This window comes from Lycorma delicatula, chromosome 1 (assembly GCF_047948215.1).
Source record: "Lycorma delicatula isolate Av1 chromosome 1, ASM4794821v1, whole genome shotgun sequence".
NCBI lineage: Eukaryota > Metazoa > Arthropoda > Insecta > Hemiptera > Fulgoridae > Lycorma > Lycorma delicatula.
In genome coordinates, this window is record NC_134455.1 from 251,459,668 (window position 1) to 251,472,899 (window position 13,232).

At 36.0% G+C, this 13,232-nt stretch overlaps 1 protein-coding gene across 1 annotated transcript in view; it reads right to left on the reverse strand.

Annotated features, from left to right (window-relative positions):
- The window catches only part of Grx3 (Glutaredoxin 3), a 48,131-nt gene extending 44,960 nt beyond the window's left edge, over positions 1 to 3,171 (reverse strand). Inside the window, exon 1 of the mRNA XM_075375580.1 lies at positions 3,013 to 3,171. Coding sequence (XP_075231695.1) covers positions 3,013 to 3,062 — 50 coding nt within the window. The 5' untranslated portion in view covers positions 3,063 to 3,171. The remainder of the gene's footprint in view (positions 1 to 3,012) is intronic.
- Positions 3,172 to 13,232: the final 10,061 nt, after the last annotated feature.

Sequence of the window (13,232 nt, forward strand, 5' to 3'; positions counted from 1 at the left end):
CCTTCATAAAAATAACAGAGGATGAAGTAAGCTATAATAAGAGAAATAAAGCTAAGAAACCATAGGTAGCAATACAAATGTTAAGAAAATGAAAGAAAGAAGGTAATACAAGAATAAAATAGTAGACAATGAAAGAACAATGTATCACAAACTAAACAAAGAGAAGGAAGGAAACACAAAAGTTACAGAAAGGTGGTCGAATATTGGTGGTCTAGATATTGATCTAGAAAAGAGAGGGCAATAAACATTATGCATACAAAGGTGAAGAACATTACATGGAATAAATGGAAAGGTAATGATGAAGCAAGAGAAATTGAAGATAAGGATGATAAAATGCTACATGAAAATGAGGTAAGAGAAAAATGAAAGGAGTAAGTGGAGGTTCTGTACAAGAAAGAAACTTGAAGAATTAAACATAGAAAAGGAGCAGAGTTAAGTGAAGAGGATGAAGGACCATATTAAAATTTGAAGTACAGAAAACAATTAAAGAAATAAAGAATAAAAAATTGATTGTAGTAGATGAACTTCCCACACGTTATAAATGATCAAAGAAGGAATGGAAAAATAGTTGAGATGCATAAGATATACTACAGGAAAGTGACTGAAGATTTCATGAAAACGGTAATGGACACCTATTCCGGAAGAAAACTTGCACCAGAAAATGTACAGAATAATTAGTTTAATAGCCCATGCCACTAAAATATTGTTAATAGTCCTAAACAGCAGATTGGTAAAAATAATGGAAGAGGATTCAAGAAAGGAACAGTTTGATTTCAGGAAAGTGAAAGGAACCAGAGATGTCATTGGGATACTAAGGATGGTTGGAGTAATATTTGGAGAGAGGAAGAGGAATAAGTCTGTGTTTTATAGATTTAGAGAAAGCATTTGGTAAGAGTCAAATGGGAGAAAATAATGGAGGCTCTTAATGAGAAATAAGTAGAATTAAAGAACATGAGACAAATTGAAACAATGACAATAAATAAGAATAATGATAGCCTGGGGGGGAGGGGTGTATGCATCGAGTTATTAGGCAAGGATGCTGCCTCTCACCATTAGTATTTAATATTTACATTTAAGGTATGTTTAGGAATATATTAGAAGAGAAGGAATAAGCATAAGAGGATGAAAAATAAGATCTATAAGTTTTGGTGATAATATGGTAATTCTAGCCAATAGCACACACATTCTTCAAAGATTGTTAAATGGAGGAAGCAATGAAAGAGTAAGGAATAAAAACAGATATGGGGAAAACTAAAGTAATGGAAGTAAGCTACAAAAAGGATTTAGTGGGAACAACAAGTGAAGGAAGAATTTAAAAAAAATTACAGATAGGTATTAGGTATTATGGTAGCACAGGTCTGGAGAAACACAATGAAAATAAATGAAAAGAGAGAGATGGCAAAGCTTTCAGTAAGACGAGGGAGTTACTATGTAGTAAAATTCTGGACTAAGAGTTAAGAAGAGGTAAGCCAAATCCTATGCATGGAGTCTTGTGTGGCAGTGATGTACGATGATAAGACAAGGAAGAGGAATTAGATTGAGAATTTTGATATGGATATGGAGAAAATAAGATGAGCAGATAAAGTGAGGAATGAGGAAGTAATGAACAGGATTAAAGAATAAAGAGTATTTAGGCAGGAAGTACACAAAGAAAATAAAAGTGATTAGGTTAGTAAAAGGTAAATAAAAGTGGACAAATGAAGTAAAACCTTGACAACTGCATTGGAAGGACCAGTAGAAGGAGTTAGGAAGTGAGGAAGAAGAAGAACAAAGTTAATAAATCAGGTGAACATTGGAAACTAAAAAAGGATGAAGGAGAAGGCTTAGGACAAAAATGGAAGGAGAAAAAGGATGGCATAAGGGACCTGCTTCCAGCAGATGTTGATAACGTTATATATAGATCATGGCAACAAAGTGGTAGTTCTGCTACTCTAGCTAATAACAAGAACTGTTCCATCATTTGTGTATAAAGATATAGAAAAGTCCAAAAAATTAAAAATGTAACATCATAAAATAATTAGTGATGTAAATATATTGAGAAAATAAAAAATAAAATAAAATGTACAAACAATTACATACATTTTGAAGGCATTAATAGAAAAATGTCTGAACATTATAAAACTATAAATTTTTGAAATGACAAACCAAACCAAAATTTTATAAATACACATGGTATTTAACTTACTAAAACTTGCTAAAAAACTTTTTCATCTAAAACTTAAATATTTTTTAAAACTTGAATATTTTTCAATAACTTATGTTACAGTCTGGTTATATTTTTTCTATCAGTTTTTTTAATTAGAACACATCTGAGATAAAACGACAAACAAAAATGTTTTCACAAATTAACATTTTTATCTTTCTTATATCCTTACACACAAATGATAGGACATTCTTGTTATTAGGCAGAATACCGGTACTAATATTTTCTTACATGATCTATGTAACGAACTAGATTGTTTATTACTAACAAATACATAGAAGAAACTAAGTCAAAACTATCAGTGCAACAACAACCAGAGCAAAAAAAAAAAACATCTAAATAATACATGAATAAACAAAATGTTTTTCTTTTGGTCTGTATTAAATGGATAAGAGAAATTTCAAGCAGTTGTAACAGACTGCTTTAATTAAAAAGGATACAATGAACCTTTCAGCCACTGTTTAAATTACAAGCTTGTTCAAATTAACTACACAAAATAATGTAGATATCGGTGGTAATACGGTAACTCAGAAATGGATTTAGAAATAATCAACACCAGTGATTAAAATAATAGATTTAAAAACAGAACAAAATTGAAAAAATACAAAAATTTACATGCTACAGTTTTTGTAATACCTCAAAAACCTTTGCTCACAACATTTTTAAGTAACAAACATCTAAGGCTTGGAAACTATTTTTAGCATAATAATACTTAAAAATGATATATAATTCCAGCGTGCATGTTCAATTGTTGTTATTTACACTTCCGATCAAAAAATGGAGATCATTTTAGTAATAACAATACTCACGAGGTTTCTTTATCAAATTCCTCTTTTCTCGACAAATCTAATACAACCATTTCAAAATCCTACTGTGAACAAAATTCCAACATAGAATAGTTTGGAGGTTATGTTGTATAGAATGAAAGACACTAATGCGGGCAGATTAATGAGTAAACGTAAGAAATCTGCTGGCAGCAATACAAACTAAATATTACGATGCTTGTTCGACCAATTTTTTTACTTTATAATTAATTACATTAGAAAAAGTCTATTTCTACCTGTGATTGAATCATTTTGGATCTATAAATAGGTAAAATAATCATTAGGTTAAACCAAAAAATATGTCCCATGTATAAATGGGTTTTTATTTATTTAACTCGAATGAGATTTTGGGTCGTTATATTTTTTGTATCAATTTGAAAGTGAGTAGCGGAAAATTACGCAGTTACCGTGACCACAAGAAAGTGAAATATATATATAAAAACCTTTGAACTGACGTTGGTTTTGGTGTCTGGGGAATGTGAAACGCAAAAATATATCGAAATTTTCCGGAAGTCGAATCATGGTACCCATTACGATAGGTAGCTTTCTAATGAAATCTACCTAATACTGCGTATCGCTGTTGTGCGGATATAATTTTTTGGTATTAGTGTCTATAACCCACCGGCTTGGTCTAGTGGTGAACGCGTCTTCCCAAATCAGCTGATTTGGAAGGCGAGAGTTCCAGTGTCCAAGGCCTAGTAAAGCCAGTTATTTTTACATGGATTTGAATACTAGATCGTGGATACCGGTGTTCTTTGGTGGTTGGGTTTCAATTAACCACACATCTCAGGAATGGTCGAACTGAGAATGTACAAGACTACACTTCATTTACACTCATACATATATCATCCTCTGAAGAATTATCCAAACGGTAGTTACCGGAGGCTAAACAGGGGAAAGAAAGAAAGTATTAGTGTCTAAGTCGTATAAGTTTCGAAGTTGAGAGTTCTAAGGTTCAAATCCTAGTAAAGGGAATTACTTTCATACGTATTTGAATAGTAGACAGTCGATACCGGTGTTCTTTGGTGGTTTGTTTCAATTAACCACACATCTCAGGAATGGTCGATCTGAGACTGTACAAGATTACACTTCATTTACATTCATATGTAATATCCTCATTCATTCTCTGAAGTAATACCTTACAGTGGTTCCGGAGGCTAAATAGAAAAAAAGAAGTATTAGTATCTAAAAATGTGTTTTTAAGCCTTAGATTTTTATTACTGTAAAAATGTTGTGGCCAAAATTTCTTGCAGTATTAAAAATCTTCGTATTTTTTCAATCTTTCTCTGTTTTTAAATCAGTTATTTCTAAATCTATTTGCTTGTGGTGATGGTATTTCACGGACTTTGTTTTTTTTAAATTATTATTATGAGTATGTTGCAGGGATAGGTAAAATTTTTGTAGGAATATTAAATATGGTTTTTTATCTGAGCTTATTTAAATTGATTTCCCTACGTCGTGCAATGCTGAAATTTTACACACTATGTAAGCCAGGTGACAATACAATATCCATTGTTAACAATATTTAATTCCATTGTTATTTCTATAATTTATATGTAAGTTGTCTTGATACCAGGGAAGAATCTTGAGGAAAGAAATTTTATATTTATAACATTTATAACACCGTTTCTCAACTTGAGGAGGGTCACGGTGATGTTAAAACGAGGTCATAAAATTAGCCACCAACTTTACACGTAAACAATAATGAAATCATTTTATGAGAAAAATAGTCATTCATTATAAATATTTTATTTATATAAGTACACATGTAACGAAAATAAATTAATTTGACGGTTGCGTTTATTTTTCATCTAAAAGTTTCTCCATGCATAGAACTACGTTAGAAACACAAAACAGTTTTCAGGTAATAAAAGATGATTCCTATATTTAGTTTTTAGCGCAACGATAGATGAATAACACTTTTCACGGAATAAGACATGGTAAAAGGGATTAATATTTTCAACGCTTCTGTAACTAAATTTCTATATTCACTTTGACGAGCAAGCCAAAATATATCTAAATCTTCAGATGTGAATTGTAATGTTTTATCGGCAGACATTTCGATGAGCTGGTCGTGAATCTCAACTGGTAACTTAGCAGCTCGAACAACATTAAATGGATTCACTACCCGTCTCTTCGAAATCAGTTTTATTTTCCGGGAAATATTCAGGCAACCGAATTTTTAGCTCATGAAAATGCATCTTCTGCTATCCAAACTGAGGTGAATATTAATGCCTTCTTCATCCAAGTTTTTCTCAATACAATCGTAAGCAAGTGGAAATATATCAATATTTTTGCTTTGAAGGCGAATAATCCAGATATCAAGCATCTTAATGAAAGCATGAACTTTGTCATAAATAAAATGTTTTTACTACATCTAACAACTAACTGACCAACTACAGATCGGCTGCGGACATTTTCTTGAAAAGTACCCAACACTTTTCCTCGCAATAACCATGTGACTACGTCATATTGGTAGTGGTTTTAGTCAGCTCCGAAAGAATAAATTTATTTGTGCTATGAATTTTGTTGTTTGCTTGTTAGTAAGGGTGTAATTGTTTGATCATTTTTCTTTTCATCTTCGTTTGCCCTGCCACACAGAGCCGACGCACAATTAAGCATAACTATAGCTCCGGGGGGGGGGGGGGTTGCCATCGCCTCAAATTACCTCGGCAGAACTCAAGGTCCCACCCAGGTAGCCGGGACCTCCGGTCTTTTGATTATTCACCATGCCTCAAATGAGGGGATCCCGAAGGTATACCCCCACCGGGACTCCGGTGTTTACGCCTTGCCTTTAGTGAGTAACCATCAGAGATACCCCCTACCAGGACTACGGTCTTACATTCCCCTCGCCTTGCCTCTAATGGGGAAGCCCCGAAGGGATCCCCACTGGGACTACAGTCTGATTTCCCCCCCATGGCTCCGCCAAGAGTCCCCATCCACTCATCGGTGATGAGACGCCGGAGCATCCCACCCCTCCTGGACGAGCCAATCCCGCGTACACGAGCCACCATAATTCTACGCTCGATAGCCAGTACACCTCACTTCCGGTGCACATTTCTGCAACCTCGGCCCCCCAAAGCGTGGCCAGAGGTTTTGTAGGAAGTGCAGCGAGTTTCCTTCTGGCAATTCATCTTGACATGGCCAACCTCCCCGCAGTTAAAACATTGGGCGATCCTGTTAGAACCACTACACAGTTTCGCCTTGGACATTATTTTCTGTCTAATAGGTTATTTCGAGTTGTTGTTGCTTGGGTAGTTGTTTAATAGTTGCTTCGATAATTTATTTAAGTTACACTTCTGGGTGACTTTTCTTTTTGATTTGGTGTATTTTGTGATAAAATACAGTTGTTTTAGCTGTTTGTTTGAAATTATATATAATTCAAATAAATTTGTTAATTTATCAATTGTGATTTTGTTTACACTGGCAATGGTCATATTGGTTCTTTGCGATTGGTCTTTTTGTTTGGCAGCGGCTATCTTACATTGATCTGATTGGTCTTTCCTTTGTTTACATTGCCATCTTATTTTTTGGACTTGTTATTGACAGTGAACAACTTTAAATTAATTTAATAGTCTTTGCTTTTATTCGATTAATATTGAGTATGCCTGATAAAGGAGGTAAGAAGGGTAAGTCCAGGCAGGCAAAATGCACTCCTTGTGAAGTAATAGCTGAAGTGTGGACTGATGAGCCTCCTAATCAAGAGATGATGAGCCAAGGGTCGGACTGTGGTATCGGGTATCTCTACCGGGGTTAAGGATTTTGTTCAAGCGACAGGACGAGTGGGAAGTTCTGCTCTGCTTGTGAGGTAACATAATGAGCAATATGAAACGCTTATGCAGTTCTTAGAATCTCAGGAGCAGTTCAGGTAAGATATCTGAAAAGGCTATCCACAAAATAAGAGAATTCAAAGCAATTGTTTCTGCCGTCGTGGAAGAGTATGATGTTAAACAACTGGAAAAGGTTTATTGATTTTCTTTTGGCCAAACTTTGTATTTTGGATGGGAGTGTGGATAATCTGAATCTGGAAGACCTGGCAGAAGCTTTATCGGTGGCTTTCGTGCCACCGAGACTTCAGTTCCTCGTAGTTCCGATCGAGAAAGGCTCGCTCCATGGTGGAGCAGGGAATTGACTGTTATGAAAAGGCTGTTTGTTGTTCGGGAAGAGCATCTCAGTATGAGAGTGATGTGGAACGTTGGTTGAGAGGCCTTCAGATGTGCGTAAGGTGATTGTAAAGGAAATGGTTTCTGTTCCAGCTGTGGTGTCTCAACGTAAGGATTATTTTCAGATATTGAAGAAGAAATGGGGGACCAGTCTGTCTCGAAAGCAGCCTGAGGTTGTTTTCGTTAATTTAAAAGAAGGGGTATCGGCGAAATCTAACAAGGAATGCATGGACGAATTTCAGGTAGTCCTTTGACAGAAGAGGTCAAACCTGAGAATTCGAAATATACGTGAGTCGAAGAAGGGGCTAGTCATTATTGCCGGTGACAAAGAGACAATTAAAGTTATTTCTTACTCCCTCGAGGTCAGTAAAACCGACATGAAAGTCACTGCTAAAAGGAAGAGGCTAAGGTCATTGTGTTTGATATTCATCGACGTCTATCTGAGGAGAAGTTAATGACTCTCATACGGGAGCTGAGAGGGCCTGCAAGTGTGATTATCGATTGTTATTCAAAATGGGTAGGCGCGAAGCAGAGCGTTATCACAGTGTTTTCGAGGTGAGTCCTGAACTATTTAAAACCTTCGTATCTGAGGGCAGGTTGTTTACTGACTTCTCTTCGTGTTAGGTCAAAGAATATGTAGATGTTCAACGTTGTTTCAAGTGCTGCCAGTTTGGATACACAGCTAAACTGTGTAAACATCTGGTGGTAGTGTGCTTCCAATGTGGTGATGAGGGGGACACAAATGAGAGGAGTGTCCTAATTAGTCGAAAGACCCAACTTGTGTAACTGCAGACGTCTTTGGAAGAACCATAATAAGCGTTCTATGAATAGTAAGGATTGTGCTTGTTATCACAGGGCAGTCACAATGTATTACAATTCAATATCGTTAGATGGTGAAAGTTGGGCAATTAAATGCACAGGGTGCTTACATTGTACAGATTGAACTTGGCGAGATCGCCATGTTCATCTTGTCTTGTTGTAGCATCCGTATACTGTGTCCGGTAACAGCCAGTCTTTTCTCGTTGGAAAAGATTCTATTTTGGTTCTGAAACATGGCTACAGTACTATGCTGAAGGGAAATTGACTGTATGTGTCTTCATTTGACAGCTCTCTAACGATAATCATGCCCATGTGGATGTCCAGAACTTACATCTGTATGTTGCAGGTTCGTATTTTCAATATAGAGATCCTGCTGATCGTCATCTTGAGGTCTGGGATAAAATCCTACGATTTTCTTACACCAGTCCAATCCTTATTGGTGCGGATGTACAAGCTAGGTCACTTTTGTGGCCTAGCGGCTTCACCGATGATGGCGGTGAATTAATTTTTAGCACAACATAGTCTGCAGGTATATAATGTACCTGGTAAGTTGCCCATCTACGCAGGTATGGTAGATGGGCGTCAGGGTTTTGGTGGCACAAACATCAACGTTATCGTTGGTAGGTTTATTCCTGCAAGTGTTTGTAACTGGAAGATGGATGACGATAGCTCAAGCGATCATCGATTGATTGTGGTTTTTATGGATTGACTGATTTGGGGGTTTGAGTGAGTGCTGCCACTGTAACATTCCGGTTCAACAGGGTCGTTTCTTGCACAGGCATGCAGACTGGAAAAGGTTTGTTAATTTTCTTTCAGCTAGACTTCGTGTTTTGGATCAGAGTGTGAATGTTCTGGATCTGGAATACCTGGCAAAAGGTTTGTATTCAGTTCCTCATGGTTCCGGTCGAGAGAGACTTGCTCCATGGTAGTGCAGAGAAGTGACTGTTATGAAATAGGCTGTTTGTCGTTCGAGGAGAGCATCTCAGTGTGAGAGAGAACCGGAACGGCGGTCGGTCGTGTTGGCAAATATAGAGATCTTAGATCTCGATATTTTCAAAAAGTTCGGACAGCAGGAAGGGATTCCTGTCATTCCTTTTGCATGAACAGGGGAAAAAGGATCCCTGGGGAGTTGTGTATGCAGTCTCAGGACACAAACTACGAAAGGACATTCTTTTGTCCGCTCTCCCGACCCGGCTCGGTGTAATTTCAGACATGTCTGAAATTTTGCAGACTACTTGACGATTTACTGCCTGATGGTACTGAAGTAGGTGAGACCGCATACCATCAGCCGGTGAAGCGTGAAGTTGCTCAGTTTCGCGGAGGTGCAATGTCTTTGGAGATTACTGAGGCTGAGGTACATCAAGTTATCTGTAGTCTAGGTAGAGGTAAATTGATGGGATAATGGTGGAGTTCCTTGTTCGCTCGATAGGGATAAGTGTGAGAATTATCACATGGGTTTTTAATAAATTCTTATTTGAAGGATACTTCCCGGTGTGTTAGAAGAAGGGGATTGTGAAATTATTGTTTAAAGGTGGTGACAAGGATCCCACTATTAGTTCGTCATATAGGACCTTAACATTACTGCAGGTTATTGGTAATGTATTTGTAAAGGTACCTTCATTTAAAGAGAGGTTGACCTCGTGCGGTTTGCTAATGGATAATCAATATGGGTTTCGTCCCAGAAAGGGTACCGAGGATGCCATACTTCGTGTGATAAGTGTGGTAACCTCCAGTCGGGAGGAATATGTCCTAGGAATCTTTCTAGACATTTCTGCGAAATTTAATAACCTGAGATGGCCTTCTGCTATATACCAATTACAGAAGAGAGATTGGACAGTGAGTGAGTTGCAGGTTGTAGTATGCAAAGTTACTTCAGTCATAAGGATGTGCTGCTTCACGCAGGCGACCGTGAAGGCAACCATGAAGTGGGGAAGACACTGTCCAGGGTTGTCCGCAGGACAGTGTGTTGGGTCCCTTATTGTGGGTGGTAGAGTTTGATTCAATTTTGTGGCTAAGGTTGTCTAGTCGGTGTCGCATCATGGTTTATGCTGACAATAGGCTCCTGCTGGCTGAAGGAGGTTCGCAGAGGGGGGTTGAATTCCAAGCCACTCAAGCATGCAGGATACTCAAGCTATGGGGTCATCAACATAAGATGTCGTTTAGCCTGAAGAAGACCACGATGATGTTCCTCAAAGGCTGTGAGTTCGCATATTGATGTCAGTCCAACGTATTAGATATGTTCAGGTTCAAAAGTACCTTTGGGTGTTCCTTGTTAACAAAGTGCACTTTAAGAAGCACCTTCAATGTGTCGTGGCAAGGCCTGTAATAACTTCTTTGGCATCTTAATTTTAAGACTATAAGTATGTTATATAAGGGCGTCTGCTAGGCAATTATGCTATATATGGCGCCAGTTCGGGCAGAGATAATTAAAAAGTTATCAGGATATTTTATTATGAGCTCAACGCCTTATACTGCTTATGGTAATGGGTGGTTACGGTATATTCTGTAACGGTTGACTTTTAATAAATATAACCATTTTTAAAGCTTTATAGAGAATTTGATTGAGATTTTCAAGCATATTTTTTGTGGCAAGAGCATGACTGAAGGAAGCAGTGCATCCATTCTACTCTTGTTATAAGCGATCTTTTAATTTTTTCAGAATCCACTGTTCTTTCCTGTTATTGCCTTCGCAGTATACATACTATTTGTCTTGTACTATTTTGTTTCGCAATACATTTTGTCTATTCTTTGTTATACTTTTTAGTAGCTTCATTAAAAACATAAAAAGACATTGTCCTGTTACATGACCAGGAGGTATTCATTTGCAAAAGAGCATATTTTCGTTGATTGATCTCTCCCTTCATATTTCACAAAAGATAAGAACTGAGAAATGTTTGTCACATGTGTTGATTCATCAAATTGAATACTAAAAAATTCAGTTGCTGAATCATCTGACCATGAACATCAGCAACCATGTCATCAATTCACCTTGACAGTGTGTTGTTAAAAAGCAATTTTTTTTTCAGTTTTTTGCTTCTTCTATGCCTATTAAAACACTAACTATATTGATTGCAGCAGACAACATGAAATTTTCTGATTGTATGGGGTTTAGACATCTAAGCAATTATTAATGCAACAAGGTAAGATGGTTCAAGTGACCTTTTATCAGCATGGCTTTATTTACAAACAGAGCTTGTTGATTTCTCAAGGTTCTTAATTTTCTTTCAAAAAATTTCAAGGGCTTGGTTTTGTGACCTGGATATTTAGTTTCCAGATGCCGAATTAATTTTGACAGCTTCATGCTTTTTGGAAAGGACTTCAAAGCAAACAACGCACTGAGGCTATCCACCCATTGAGGTAAAATTATAATTTAAATAACTGTCAATGTACAAGCTTGTCTTTCTACCAATCGGTTTACTAGATGTAAGTGGCTCACTTCATTTTTTTCATAAATTTATCCATTTTGCATAAGAATCTAATGGAATGTCATCTGGATCCCTTTCCCTCCAAATCAAACAGCTGGTAAACTAAGTAGTTAAAAAGCAAGTCACTACTAGATCTCAGCACCTATCAAGTTTTCAGTTATAAATCCATTAAAGGCATAACATCATTTTTGCAAAAAAAAATCACTTGTACCCCTTGGCTTCTGGACCCCTCAATTGTAAGTGACTATTTGGTATCGAGTGTTTATTGAGAACAAGCTTCTTTGGCATTCAAGTGTTTGTTCAAAGGGTGGAATTACAACTTCCATAAGGAAACTACATGCAGGCTACAAATCCATATAGTCCAGTGTTTGATGGTTTTTTGCTCAGAATTCTTTTGGACTAAACCGACTGATGTGAAATTTGGACAGTAACTAGGAAATAGCTCAAGGAACAAAACTTGTATTGTGCCGAAGCGTGCTTTTACCCTGGGGATGGATGCCACCTATTCTCAAGGATGTTAATTATTACATTCAAACTAACTGCAGAAATCGATGGAGGAATAAATTCTAAGCGAAAAATATTCTATAAAAGTTTTTGTAGAGTCAATACTTTTTGAGTTATTTGTGATTGAAAATGTTGATTTTTCATCCAACCATTGAACGATTTTTCACGAATACCTCAAAAACCTTAGGTTTTATCAAAAAAATTATTTTTTTATAGCAAAAATGAAGCTTATAAATTAAATTAACAAAGAAATTGTTTTTTTGTTTATTTCTGTTGATGCAATACGAACTGAGTTACATCTCGTTGAAGGTAACTTTTTGTTCACCGAAAACTTATCAGATATTTTTCAAAATACTTGAAAAGACCTTTAAAATTAGCTTTGGTAAAAGTCATTAGCATGAAAACTAACAGAGTTATGATGAAAATAAAATGGTTGTCTCGCTTTTTCAGAGAAAAAAAATCAGCAATGAAACAAATGACTTTTCCGCAAGAATTGGTATTGAATGTAATCCTTTTACAATTTACTTTATTTAAGTACTAACAATATGTTATAGAAGTCTGACCCCTTTGAAGTGACTAGATTTGAAGAAAAAGGTTGATTCAAATTTGTTGAAATTTCTTAAAAAATTTTCTTTTTTTTTACAATAATTCAAAAACTAAAGAAAATATGTAAAAAGTGTACAGTACAAAAATTTATTATTTTTTTTACTAAAAATTTGTTTTTTTTATTTCTGTAGAATAAAAATTGATTGAGATATCACCATTAGAAGTTTGCATTTGAGTTCAAGAACCACTTTCTCAAAGTCCTTTAAACTCAAAAATTTCAAAAAACGACGGTTTCAAGGATCTGAACTTTACAAGCCTTGCAGCCCTTGACATTCCCTGCAAAATGGTTTTTTGAGTGATTGGATAGCTTAAAAACTAAAAAGTTATTGCTGAAAAACCAATCGCATTTTTTTCAGTGAAATTTTCAGAGCATGTAAATTTTTATATTTTTGACCGTTTTGGAGCATTTATGAATACATACGAACATAAATAACTATATCTACATATGTATAAGTACATCCTCATACACTCATATCTGTGTATATATAGATGACACTATAGGTAGAGAAGAAAAGTAACACAGCACACTGTAGGCAAACACCTGCTACTGATGGATGACAGAACTTTGTGTGCATAGATGTATATAGATATATTGTACATGTATATCTCTTTTATATGGTGTAGTGTCAGTACATATCCGAACTGAAAGAATAAACACGTGGAGCACTTTGTTAATATTACCTTTAAA